General features: G+C 36.7%; 1 protein-coding gene across 1 annotated transcript in view; it reads left to right on the top strand.

Annotated features, from left to right (window-relative positions):
- LOC126507301 (netrin receptor DCC-like) overlaps positions 1 to 13662 on the top strand; it is a gene marked incomplete at its 3' end in the record, with an annotated part of 711778 nt that overhangs the window by 614669 nt on the left and 83447 nt on the right. The window contains exon 7 of the mRNA XM_050151578.1: positions 1862 to 1982. Coding sequence (XP_050007535.1) covers positions 1862 to 1982 — 121 coding nt within the window. The remainder of the gene's footprint in view (positions 1 to 1861; positions 1983 to 13662) is intronic.

Raw genomic sequence — 13662 nt, 5'->3', positions numbered from 1 at the left:
TCTTACAGCCCCCCTAAACTCCAGTTCATATTCAGTATGCCTGTGGGAGATCATAGGGGATAGGCCCTATATTCATGGACTCTTCCATGAGTATCAGAATATTTGCTCATTTGAAAGAGCACAATGAGGACTCTCTGTTAGGTAGAGGCTAACATCAAAGGTTCTGATTTCAGGCATATGAATATATAGGAACTAGAAAAACCGCTTTTCAACTATAAAAGAAGTGTGTGACAAAAGGAAGTCGCCTCAGGAGCTTTTGTGTTTGAGACAAATGTGACCCTGTCAAAGGACAACCACCACAAAGCCAAGTCTCCCAGGCAGATGGAACCCGAGTATGGTCATCCAGGGAGATCAGCACAGTCTCCCCCTGTGGCATTGCTCTTGTGGGTAAATGACTTCCACAATCAGACAGCTTTCCACAACTTCCATAATCTCTCAGATGTATGCATTTTGTCACACTATATTTCTAAAGAAAAAAAATCTGTAAACCATACCTTTACCACTTCCGTCACCATTTTCCATCTTCACTTTTATTTTCATTTGTTTAATTGGTTGGGTAAAAGTAAGAGAGGGCACCATTTAACTTTTGAACGCCACACCAATCCATTATTTTAAATGCAATGCTTTTTTTTTCCCACTACCACTGAATTAAAAATGACCTGCCATTGGACAGGCTGAAAAGTGGTCCATGTGCCTAAAATATATGCTACTTGCACAAAAAGGAAATTGTTGAGTGCCCTTAAGGACACATGATAAAATGCAACATTTATTTTTTTCTACAGCTTGAATAATCTTGCTCACAGCATGACTCATTACAGCCAAGCTATTTAAAATGCTTCTTTTCTTTAGGTGGAAGAAAATGTGTGGCATATGCCCTATTCACATCAAAATGTGCTTAAAAATATTTCCTGAATAGTTTCAGAAATTTGAGAGCCATTGTGTGTGCTGCCCATGTAGTGCTGAGCTCACATAGTAACTTAGAAGGGAATTGTTAATTAGAAGTTAGCCAACTTTATCTAAGAATTTTACATCAGTTGAAAATTGACTACAAGACACTAAACACAATTAGGAATTCCCTGGGAGGTAATATTTATCTCTTAATGACTTTAGGGGAAGTGATTTAACATGTCTCATTTACTGAACTAATTCTTGGACTAATATTGAAGATAAACTGAGTTCATATAATTAAATACTATCTCCAGATCATTTTATCATCCATCCCTGAAAGAGATTGTGCTTCAATTTATATACAAAAGGCGTTAACTTTACTGTGTTTCCACACTGAATTGCTGGAGGTGAGAATTTTTGATTGTGAACAAAAACAATATGGATATAAAAATCTGCCTTAGGCTCGACATCAAGCACCTCAGAGATTGTGCAAAGAAATTACTATTTTAAAGGATATTAAAACATATATTTGGACAAATAATTCCAGAAATAATTTAACCTAGACAAAGACTTTCTTCTTCAGGATCTGCAAGAAGGAGTAGTTTTCTTTCTTCCACTCTTATTTATTTCCCTATATATCTCCTAGATCTAGCTCCCTTGATAAAGAGAAGCAGTAAGGTATTTTTGAATACTTATATTGATTTCTTGTATTCTTGTTACAGATATCTTTTAACATTTAAATATGTAGGATGTCTAGTAATGTGACTATACATCTCTTGCAAATTAGGCAGAATTATTAACCCCTGAATAAGAAAGAGAGTGAAGAGTGTGTAATACTTCCCCATGTAATAGGGCCGATTGCCTAGATATCCTCATGGTTTACCTTGCCTTCCGTGCTCTGCGTTTGTTTTGTTACCTTGTGTTCATTCTGCCTTTTATAAAATATCTAATCTGCTTTTCTTTTTCTTTCTAGGGAGGAAGTAACTTAAGGATCCTTGGGGTGGTGAAGTCAGATGAAGGCTTTTATCAGTGTGTGGCTGAAAACGAGGCTGGCAATGCCCAAAGTAGTGCCCAGCTGATTGTCCCCAAACCTGGTAAGACATGGGACTTAGAGTCATAATTGTGTTTGGCTTTCTTGCAAAATTCACGTAGTTTCCTGTGACTCAAATTCAGGATGAAATTATTTATATAATCAGGGTAGACAGTTGTGTATTCATGATATATCCCTTCTAAGAATTTTTTATTGGATCTGTCTATCTTATTCCTCTACCTGTCACATATATAAAATGAAATCTGAGCCCTATGAACATTAGGACTTCTACTTTCAAGACAACAGATTATTATTGTTTGTCTATTTTTGGCCAACTTTTGTTCCCAATATTCTGTGTAAAATATATTTAGTATCTACTACTGTATAAGGCTTATGTGCTTTACATGCAAATTTGGTTTTGTGTACATATACACACATGTATACATGTGTACATAAGCTAATGCATGAATATTTACACCATTCTTGCATCTACGTAAGTTGCAGGGAAAGAGTTGGTACATCCTCCTAGTATCCATTAGAACTAAGCAGAGGTCGAAGACCATCCCTAAAAGCTTCCCACAGGATTCAAGTATTGCCTGAAGTTTTGAAATATGTCTAACTTTATGCTTTTGTGGGCTTTTTTCTTTCTTCAGATATTTCAGTATATAGATACAAGAGATACAGAGATCTAGAGACAGGGGGTGGGAATTTGGAATGATGGAAAACTTGAAAAATGAAAAAGATGATGTGTATTCTGGCTGGAAACAATCTGGTGCTGTTTACAATGCAGAAATGAAAAGAAGAATCAATAGAGAAACGAGACTACATTTGTACTCTTGAAATGAGTAAGGGTGAGGCTTTCTTGGTAAAAAACCCATCCCAAAAGGTCCTTTCCTCTACCAAATGAGAGAGACACAATCAAGAGTGATGTTAAGCCAGAAGCTAGGGCAGAGATTAGTGCCACACACCGCGCCCCCGTGTCTGCGCTCTGTGTGCTGGCACCCAGTTACCGAGCTTCGGGCAAGGGGGCTGGAGGTTAAAATACACAGACACACACAGAAAGAGAGACAGCGACACGGGTCATCCTTGAATTCCCCAAGAATGCCCCCTTTATTGTGTTCAGGGCAGATTATATAGAGATAGCCACACCCCAGCCAAACCCACCAGAAACCACTCTCCTGCCATCAGGAACTCCTGAAGGTCTGGTGCTCAGAGCACCTGTAGGCACTCAGATCAGGGGATTGCAAGAAAGTCAGGATCTGGGGTCTCACTGCTCCCAACAGTTAGGACCTCTTATAGAGATGCCAATGAAGGAGGGCTCTGAGAAAAACACATGACTGCTCTCCAAAGTATGTACACGCATGTGTTCCGTGATGGTGGACTTTGAAGAACATATATTGAAAATAAAAATAAGAAGCAGACTTTGCTCCATCACAGCAAAATCTTTCTTCCCTCTCTGACCCTATGGAAGCTCCAAGAAGAGGTCAAAATCAAAGGCAAGGGGTTAAAACCACAGGTGCCATTAGGGAGACACTGCTGCTTGTTTCCAGTCACAGAACTACTCAGGATCAGAGCATAGGCAATAAACTTACCATTACTTTTGTGTTTAAGAATGCATTAAAATATACGTGTGTTTTCAAGTGTGTGTCTGTGCTTGCTTGTGGTTTGTGTTTATGTTTAAGTCCTTTATTTTATAAGATTAATTTGTTCGCTTGATTCTAAATATCCAATGATAATTGTTTTAATGTTTTAAGATAATTCAAGGGCTAGGTGATTGACCTGTTATTCAAATACCAAGAAGACATCTCTGATAAGATGGATATAACTATGGATACTGTGAGAAAAATTAAGGTGCTTTCATTTAATTCCCCATAATTCTGCTCACCCAATACACCAACTGTAAACATTGGATTGTGCACATTCCTGAAAGCTCTCTTTTAACAGTTGCTGGTCTTGTATTGTATGTAATCTGCTTAGATCCTGGTTCATTTGGGTATAGGAGTTTGTAAAGGCCTCCTTTCCAGTAATGTTATTTGTCTCTGAATTAAAGTCAGCTTAGGGTGATTGTTATGATCTGGGTATAGAGTATAGTCGGGGACATTTTGGGGCAACATCTTTTACATTTTTCGCTGAATTTAAAAGAATTGGTAGGAAATGTAAACAAAAATCCCAAAACATGAAAGACTATTGCTATGACTCTCTTACACTCCCACCGTAAGTGATGGATTGCTTTTTCCTGGCTATTTAATCTAGTCTTCAAATAATGTCACTCTAATTCCTCAGAGATGCAGTGTGGGCTGTTTGCACAGATGGTGGAGAGGCCAGCTATAAATATAAATTAAGCAATGAGGTTGACCGTGGTGTGAAGAACATAGCCCTATTTAAATTTAAACAATAAATGGTCAACATACATTTTGAGGCACATTGTGGCCTTGCACAGCCCAGCTGTTCAGCTTTGGAGTGCCCATAGACTTATGACTGACAGTTACTCTTGGCAACCATAGCAATCTGCTTCTCCCTGAAATGAAGACAATGACCTGTTCAACGCAGTATCCATTTACAAAACCTCAAGAAGCTTGCCTAGTCTTTTACCTATAGTTATCTGGTTTTGTCCATCTTGAATAATTAGTGACTTGGGTGTTGAAGTAGCATAATAAGTAAGAAGTTGATATGCACTTTCATTTCAGAAAACAAATTTCGGGGGAAAATATTGGAAATGTGTGTATTGCAAAAGGTGAAACGTGTGCATGATTTTTATTAAATAGCTGGATGTTCACTAAATACCCAGTGGGTAGCATCTTAGAAATCGCTGTAGTGTAAGATGCTCCATCAATAAGGGTACTTGGTTGATATGGTCACAATATGTGCATGGTGCCGACTGCATGATTTCTACCTATCAGACACCTTTCCATGGGCAGGGGATAGCACCTTCACATTTAAGAGTTTAACGAATACCAGGATCATTACACAAGCAGTGTCACATATAAATTAAAGCAGTTTAGCTTCTTTCTTTACAGCACCTTAAGAGTTTAATAGTCTCTTTTCAGAACTGATGACGGAGTTGTATTTCTGGTCTTGCTGTTCATTTCAGTTACTATTTTGGGGGTGGGGAGAGTGCAAAGGAGGTTGATAACAAGCCTTTTCTGCAAGTGAAAGAGAATAGAGGTCCAGTTCCACTACTTAGCAAATAAACCACCCCCCCCCAAGATGAGTAAGTGCCTTTAAAATAAAACAATGTTGTTCAATAGCTAGATAGCACATACATTAACAGGAACAGGATCTTCCTTCTATTGTTGATCTTGGTAAATTATAATCCACCTGACCCCTGAGTCACCATCTACTAAACTGGAATGGGGATGAGCATTATATGATGAACTCTATATAAAGCTATTGGGTGTAGATGTTAATAATCATTCTGGGCCAGAGTGATGGGAAATGGGGAAGAGAGAGCATCAAAGGATAAATGTGTTAGTTATTTCTAGTTACTTATTATGATTCTAGCTTCTGGGATGCACTCAGTTTCTTCAGAGTGCCCTCAGTAATTCAGTGGAAGTAACTTTCTAGTTAAGGGTTGAGGGTTGTAGGATGAATAAATAATATACTTATCACAGAAGATTATATGATCTGAAATGTATTTAATGTGTGTGTGTGTGTGTGTGTGTGTGTGTAAGAATAGAATAAGATTATCATGGGAAGAAATGGTACACACCTCATATTCTATCTAATATAAAAATACAATAGGAAGAATCCATGGAATCACAAGTAGAACATCTTTTTAAAATCTGTGAATGTATTGGGCAAACTATTCAAATCAAACAAAGAAGAAATACAGAGTAGAGTCTATATTAATAGTACATATTTTCTAATGCATGATTTATTCTCTCTCAAATGTGGGTAACAATATAGAGTTTCACTGTAGTAGAGGAAATAAATTGGTTAGATATTAAGAAAAATGAGAGCTTTAACAATTACCTGTCCCCCCTTGGAAAGGTCGCCGATTACAAATTATATTGCATTTTAAACATTTTATTAAGGTAGTATATCATATAGCCTAGAATTAGCAAAAATATTTTGCCTGGTCATGAACAGCAACACATAAAAATCAAAAACCTGTGGTATTTTCTCTATGAATTGTCGCAAATCAAGATACAAGAAATGTAGGGATACAAACAGACAGGAGCTCTATCTACATGAATACTGTTATAGCGACATGTCAACTCCAAACCATGAGGGTGTAAAATTCTCAATGCTGGTTTGAATTAATAAATGCACAAGCATTTTATAAAACACTGAAAAGTGTACAATTAATTACAACACTATGAGGTATGTTAGGATTTTTTTTTAGTTTAATAATGCCTACAGAGCTATATAGAGAGCCTATAACTAAAGATAGGACATGCCTTAATCATACTAGCTCCTCATTACCAATTGAGTCTCTCTCTCTCTTAACATGAGAAGGGACTCCACAGTGTAAATGCTTAATCATAGTTCGTATATGATCAACTTTTTCCTAGGACTCAGCAACTCAAGTTAGAAGACGATTCCCATGTACTACAAGAATGTGTTAAGAGACCAACTCCCAGACACTGTCCTCCTAGAAAATAAACTATTCATTGAAATGACAATCCTCTTCCAAGTTCTTATGTTGAGTTCAAATGAGTAAAAGTTCAGCTTGGCATTGTAAAATAAATTTGTATCGTGATTATACTACAGAGCAAGCATTCATTGGAAGTTGTATTTTATAAATAGTAAGAAATTAATTCTAGCCAAGAAGATACAGAATCATTTTTCAAAAAGAATTAAGTCAAATTATTAGCTTCATCATACATGGCCCTAAATTTCAATAATTAAAATTTTATGTTTTGCTTGCCTTGGTAGAAATGAAAATAAGACAAAATTTGTGCTCACTGTCCCTCCCCCATGTCTCCTGTTCCTGTTAGAAGTTCAGACACTCAAGTTAACTATTTTCCTAAAGGGTACATTGATTTAGCACAATTTGGCTAATGATCCTGCAGTAATCATTGAAAAGAAGATCTCACCTATTTCCCCTTCCCAGGGATGGAAACAAGAGGGATCCACTCTGTCAAGCTGGAGGCCAGGGGGATAAGGAGAGTAATGAAAGAGGTATCTTGATACATGGGAACTTTGTGGGGTTAGGGAGAAACATGGTGCCAGGGAAACTCTCAGGAATCCAGAAGGATGACCCCTGGTAAGACTCCTAGCAATAATGAAGAGGGAGCCTGACCTGACCTTCTCCAGTATTCAGATTGGTGACAATTCTAGCTGTTATCTGAGGACCTTCATCCAGTAGCTGTTGGAAGCAGATACAGAGATCCACAGCTAAGCACTGGGTCAAGTTAATGTTAACGAAGGGCCTAAGAAGATGGCTCGGTTCATAGAACACTTCCCTCAGAATTATGGAGGCCAAAGTTTGGATACTCAAAAGCCACACAAAAATAAACAAGCAAACAAACCAATCAAATTATATGTACTAACAGACATTTATCATCTTAGTGATGACAACCAGACTGAACAAAGAGATAGTTGGTGAAGTTCCAGTTCAGTCAGAAATCCAATGTCAAAGTAAAGGGGAAGGAGTCTGAGTAACAACACTGAGATTGTCCTCTGCAGATGTGTGTACCCTCATACAAGTACTCTCGCACAGACACAGACCCACACAAAGGGTTTTGAATAATAGTGTATTTTAAAGGAACTGTAGGCTGTAAGTTGCTACAAAAGCGTTGACTATTGAATCCATCATTTTCTTTAGTATCAAGAAAAATAAGTACTTATCTAGATGGATAAAATCAAAGTTTTATTCCACCATCTTCTACCTTCCAAGGATATAATTAATGAACAAATATTTTAACACTAATGCTCACTTAACCTTCAGATATATAGCTCAGTTATCAAAGTTATTACAAAGAACAATAATGTGACTAGCAGTGAAAAGATTTTCAGGATAGTTAGCCATATCACTTTAATAACACTCGTCCAATTCTCCTTAACAAATAGGGACTTCTCAACAAATAAAAGATTGACATTCACCTTGTCCTTCATTCTGCATGGGCCTCAAACAAGGAGCCAGTCCTGTGCTAATCAAGAGGATATGGCTGTATGGCAGACTTTGACATTAGAAATGAATTCTGAAATGATGGGAAGGCACTGAGATCAGCAATAACTGTAAACCATACAACCTCGAAAATGTGATAGACTCATAAATATTGATCGCATCATATTCTGGAGGTAAACATGCCAAAGGAATGCTATAATCTCGTGGAGTTCTTAAAACTCTAAAGATTGGGAGAGGGAAAGAAAATGTTGATTTTTCCATCAAAGACAAATGTTTTATGTTTATCATATTTTTATCTTTTACTGATTAAAAAATCACTCTTTTTTAGAGAGCTGTGTCTATGTATGACACACATATAGGTATTGTGTGTATATGTATATATAAATATGTTATCTTTCATTTATTATAAAATATTTTAAATAATAAATAAAATGTATAATTCCACATGTAATTTGATAGAAAAAATACCAAAATATTCTAGATAAAATTTTTATTAATTTTAAATTATTTAAGATTATAATATAATTGCATCATTTTCCCCTTCCCTTTCTGTGCTTCAAGCGCTTACATATATATACCTCTCCTCACTCCTTTTCAAATCCGTGGTCTCATATCATGGAATTAACCATGGATACATACATATGTGTCTATACACCCAAACACATAAGTATAATCTGCTCAATCTGTATAATGTTACTTATATGTATGTTTTCAGGGCTGACCTTTTGGACTAGATAACTAACTGATGTGCTCTTACCCAAGGCAAACTATTTCTCCTGCTCTCAACATTCCTTGGTTGAATGCAGTTTTTGTCTGTGTTTACAAGTCTATTGTCCTTATGCAGCTCATGTTTGTGCAGTCAAGTTGGTTAATGTTTCTTCTTTGGATATTTCCAGGAGACACAAACTCATGGCAAACTCCCTGATCCTTTTGTATTTTATGGTCTTTCTACCCCTTCTTCCATAATAGTCCGCAAGCCTTAGGTTCACGAATTGTGTTAGAGATGTGTCCTTGGAACTGGGCTCAGCAACTCCACATTTTGATTGGCTGTTGTTTTCTGTAATTACATTTAGAAATTTCCTTGATGACGGCTTAAGACTACACTTATAATGAGTATAAGAAAAACTATTTAGAATATAATTAGGATCATGCCGGCTAAGGAAGTGATTTTGTAGATTCACTTTAAAGATCCATGACTTCACAAGACATGGGTAATTGACTTGGGTGCTGGTACCAGACACGATTTCCCTCTTGTTGGATGGATCTTATATCCAATGGAGAGATGTTGGGTTCCAAGCAAATTATGTGTGCCGCTATTCAACCCTGAGGGTCATCATTCTGACTTGTAAATGTCATGAACTTGAAGAGATGTTGGTTTGCTCCCCTCTTTCGTAACATGTGCTGTGTCTTCTGGTACCATGAAGCTAGTCCTCCACGAGGGAGCATTTGGTACAGTTGCCTCCCAGTGTCCTCTGAGCCCATGGTGGTACAACAGGAGCTTACCTTCCACCTCTGAGTACAAATGAGAGCAATAGCAATAATCCTTGTGTTTTTAGAGTTTCTTTGAAAACCCTGATCAACAACTCAAAGAGTGCTTCTTGTGTCTCATTTTGGATTTTTATTTGGTTTTTGAAGGAAGCATAGTAATCTCAGAAGAGAAAATTTTATTGAAATTATATGCGTTAATAAGACTATTTCTTATGACTTTCTGGGTATCCTTACTGTTTATTTTACCCTCTTTCTTCTGTATTTATCACGTTTTCCCTCTGTAAACAGCTTTCTGTGTTTCCAGTTCCTCTATCAGATCCCTTGTACCTTGCTATTTCCTCTCTATTGCTCTCCACAACTTTACTCCAGCAATGGCCAGTTTTTATTTTTTCTGGTTTCTGAAATTTCTGTAAGAAATGTGAATATTTGGAGCTAGAAACCTCAGAAGAGAAATTGTGTAGTGTTTGTTGATCTGGATGTGGGTTAATTGACTCAGTTTATTCTTTTCTATTTCCATGCTCTTACCTGAAAAATTCATGATACTTTTTCTCCTCTACAGCTGAATAGTAGCCCATAGTGTATATGGAACACATTTTCATTATCTATTCATCATTTGAAGATTATTTAGGTTGTTTCCATTTTCTAGCTAGTGTGAATAGCAATGAAAATGGCTGGGCAACTGTATGTCTTCATGTTTATTCCTATTTTCTCACCCATTTGACTTAAGCAATTGTTCTTTGCAACGTGATATTGCCAGAAATGACAAGGCACCAGCAAGAGCTTAAAGTTAAATGATGGTAACAGTCCTTCTCTGAGAATAAGAGCTTCTAAATCTGTGGAGCCTGTACACAGTTGCAGGAACCAGAAATAGACTCCTTAAGTAGGTCAACTAGTGATGGTGAACAGGCCCAAAACTATCTCAGCCTCTTATGACTACTTATTATCACTGCTGAGGACATGGCAACAAATACTGGTCATTGATTTAGAGAATTTACTATAGTCCAGTGGAAGCTACCCAATCATTTTAGAATATTATCTATAATTCACTTCCTCAAATGTAACATACATGTTCTGCTTTGTTTGTATATATATATATATATATATATATATATCCAGCAGCATTTCCATGGCTGAATAGAATCATCAGATCCCATTGTCATGTATTCACACCCACAGCTTTCCTTACAAAATAAGTTACTTGGGATTTTGCAGAGTTATTAGAAATATGTAGTAGTTTATTAACTCTGAGACACAAGTGCAAACCGAAACCTTGAGTAAAATTATGTGTCTAGTCTAGTCCATGAATTTCTTGTACTTCTAGAGGGGATGGAATCCAAACCATACACCAAGAGTCTAGCTGGTCCCCAAATGATGTTTATTGGGAGCTTAACTTTTGTCTTTGTTGCTACTCAGTCATGTGTTCAGCAATTACAGTAGCTTCAAGGAGCAGGAGCCTATGCTGATGGGTCAAGTAGAGTCTTCCTCTTGACTGTCTTGGGCTCTTCATTTGCACCTCTGATATGCTACCATTGGGAGTGGAGATTGAGTAATCAAACAGCTGGTTTTCCTACACTTCATGATTACTTCCTTAGCATCTTTTCTGTGAAGGATGTGATTTATTTTGACCTAAACTTCAATGCTCTTTTCACTTGCTGTGTAATTCCCTAAGCCCATCTGCAGGCCTCTTCCCCCAAATGTCTGTGTTTCTGATCTTCAAAACACTCCTCTTCTCAATCTGTAACAAATCAACTAAACTATAACATTGTGTGTGTGTATGTGCGTGCGTGTGCACGTATGTGTGTCAGAGAGAAAGAGAGAGCTGTATGAATGTGTGTATATGTATTATTAGCTTGGATCATTTCTAGCTTTTTGCATGTTAAAATGTTCTTCATGGGAAATGTCTCCCCTTCGGTGCATTTCTGTGTAAGGCTTTAGTATAAGAATTATATACCATCATACTCAGACAGTTAAACTTGATCATTGCCTCCTGAGTCTCATTCCCGATACGTTAGAATTGAGAAAGAAAATTCATCTTGTGCAATAGTGTTTAAAAATCAGTGTCAATGGACTTCTGGAAGTATATGTTCTTGCCCTGCTTGTTCTTGGTATAATAGATACCACAATGATGAAGGTCCCTTGACCTGGTGACTTATTTAGGCTTATTAGGTATAGCTAGTGCTGTTCATGATAACCACTTCCAGCCATTTAATCAGTTATTCTCCCATGGCTGGTTGTCTTGTTTCCTCTAACACACTTCAATATACTCCAAAAGCAATTTTATCAATGACATTTATACCTCTCATAGAAGTGATCTGACTTTGCTAAAGAATGCTGCATGATTTTGTTTGTGATTTTCTTACTGGGGATTGCCATGATCTTTACACAAATGTCTTCATCCCTACATTATAAATATTATAGAATCCAAAAGGCAATGTGACACAAATGTCAGGGATGCTAACAACACAACCTGGACTGCCCAAGACAGCCTTTTAAATTACACGGGAAACCATCGCAAAAAGCATAGATTGCCTGAAAATTCCAAATGCTAACCCATAGATAATTCTATTAGCTTTATGGACAAGTGATGTGCATGGTTTTTTTTCTTACTTGTAGGGTATACACCATGATATTTCTCAAAATATAGTACCCCTGAATCTTTACTTGTACAATGGGCCATACACACCATCTTTACTGATTTTATCGCCTACCCTCTAGCCATGTGATTTTGACCAGAGCATCCCACGAAGATGTCATTTCTTTCTCAGTTGACCTGACTAAAATGATGTTACCAGTATAATGGCTTAGTAAAGTAGATTACAAAGTAAGGGGATTGACCAGGTCCCTTTGGACTATGTCAACATAGTAGTGCTAGCTGAGCCCTGGGGCATGACTATAATGAATAGCGCTTATCCATCCCAGTAAATGAGAATGTTTGGTTATGCTTTCTTATAAGGCTGAAAATGCACATCAATGTGGTTAAAAATGTTTCACTGGAGGTTATGTTAATTTGCTGTAGATGAAGACATGGCTTCTGGCACAGAAAACATAATATGAACAACATTTAGCTAAGTTTGTGGTTATTCATTGCTATGGGCTCTTACTAGCTTTTAATGACAAGATTGTTGAATTATATTAGACTATGATAGAAAATACCATTATGTAGAATGTTCTGAGATGCAGTATTGTTTGTGATTTTTCCAACATTTGTTATGATGTGGTAATAAGTGTAATGAAAATTACAATATACAGATATAAATACATCACAGAATAAATGTGTTATCCATAAATTTTGGAATAAAATTTTTAGTAGAATATACCTTTCATAAAATATATCTCAACTCACAAGTCAAATGGAGATGCACAGAAATATTTTAATCAAAAACTATGTTACTTTTTGTAATTTTAAAATTAAAGTATGTTCTTGAAAATAATATCAGACAAGCAGCAGGAACAACTAAAACATACAAGGGATTTTGATATGTACTTGTGATGCTACCTTTCACATTGGTTCCTAAACTCATCAGAATATTGTCTGCTCATTCAAATGCTTAACATGTCTTAGTGGATAAGCTTTTTTATTAGAATGTTTTAACCTGAAGAGTAGTAAAAACACATATGATATTAGTTTATGAACAAGCACATGTCAACAGTTATAACCTGTTCTACTTAGGTAAGAGATCAGCACAAAGAAACCAGAAAATAGGAAAGAAAGTAGCAATCTAAAGAGCCATCTTGTTAGTAACTTCTTGCTCCAACCTTAGAAACATAATTATGCTCATCATTAGGATAATATGCCTAGAATATAAAACTGTTTTCATTTCATAGATTGAAAAAATCCAGATAGCATCCTTAATACTGAGAAACTAGGAGAAGTGCATACACGTTTGACAATGATTGAAACTTATCTTGAGTTTGCCAAGTGCTAGGTTCTATGTTAAATCTGGAATTCTAAGAAACATAGCAAAAATCGATTCATCCCATAAAACAAGTGAGGATCTATGGTCAAGCTTTGTGGAAGAGGTTGGTCCGTGGGAAATGAGCCAAAAGCCTCAGGAGACATAACTTTAAAGGCATCTATCTGACTTGTCAGCCCACACTCTCAGCTACTGTCCCATGACTGACAATCCACGTTCTGTCCACATAGCAGTCTGCTTGAATAAATGGGTAAAGATTGGGAATTGTC

Source organism: Alexandromys fortis, unplaced genomic scaffold (assembly GCF_014885135.2).
Source record: "Alexandromys fortis isolate MF-2015 unplaced genomic scaffold, M_Fortis_MF-2015_v1.1 scaffold_71, whole genome shotgun sequence".
NCBI classification, from domain to species: domain Eukaryota; kingdom Metazoa; phylum Chordata; class Mammalia; order Rodentia; family Cricetidae; genus Alexandromys; species Alexandromys fortis.
The sequence above is the reverse complement of the archived record's forward strand: the minus strand, read 5'-3'. Positions and strand labels throughout refer to the sequence as shown.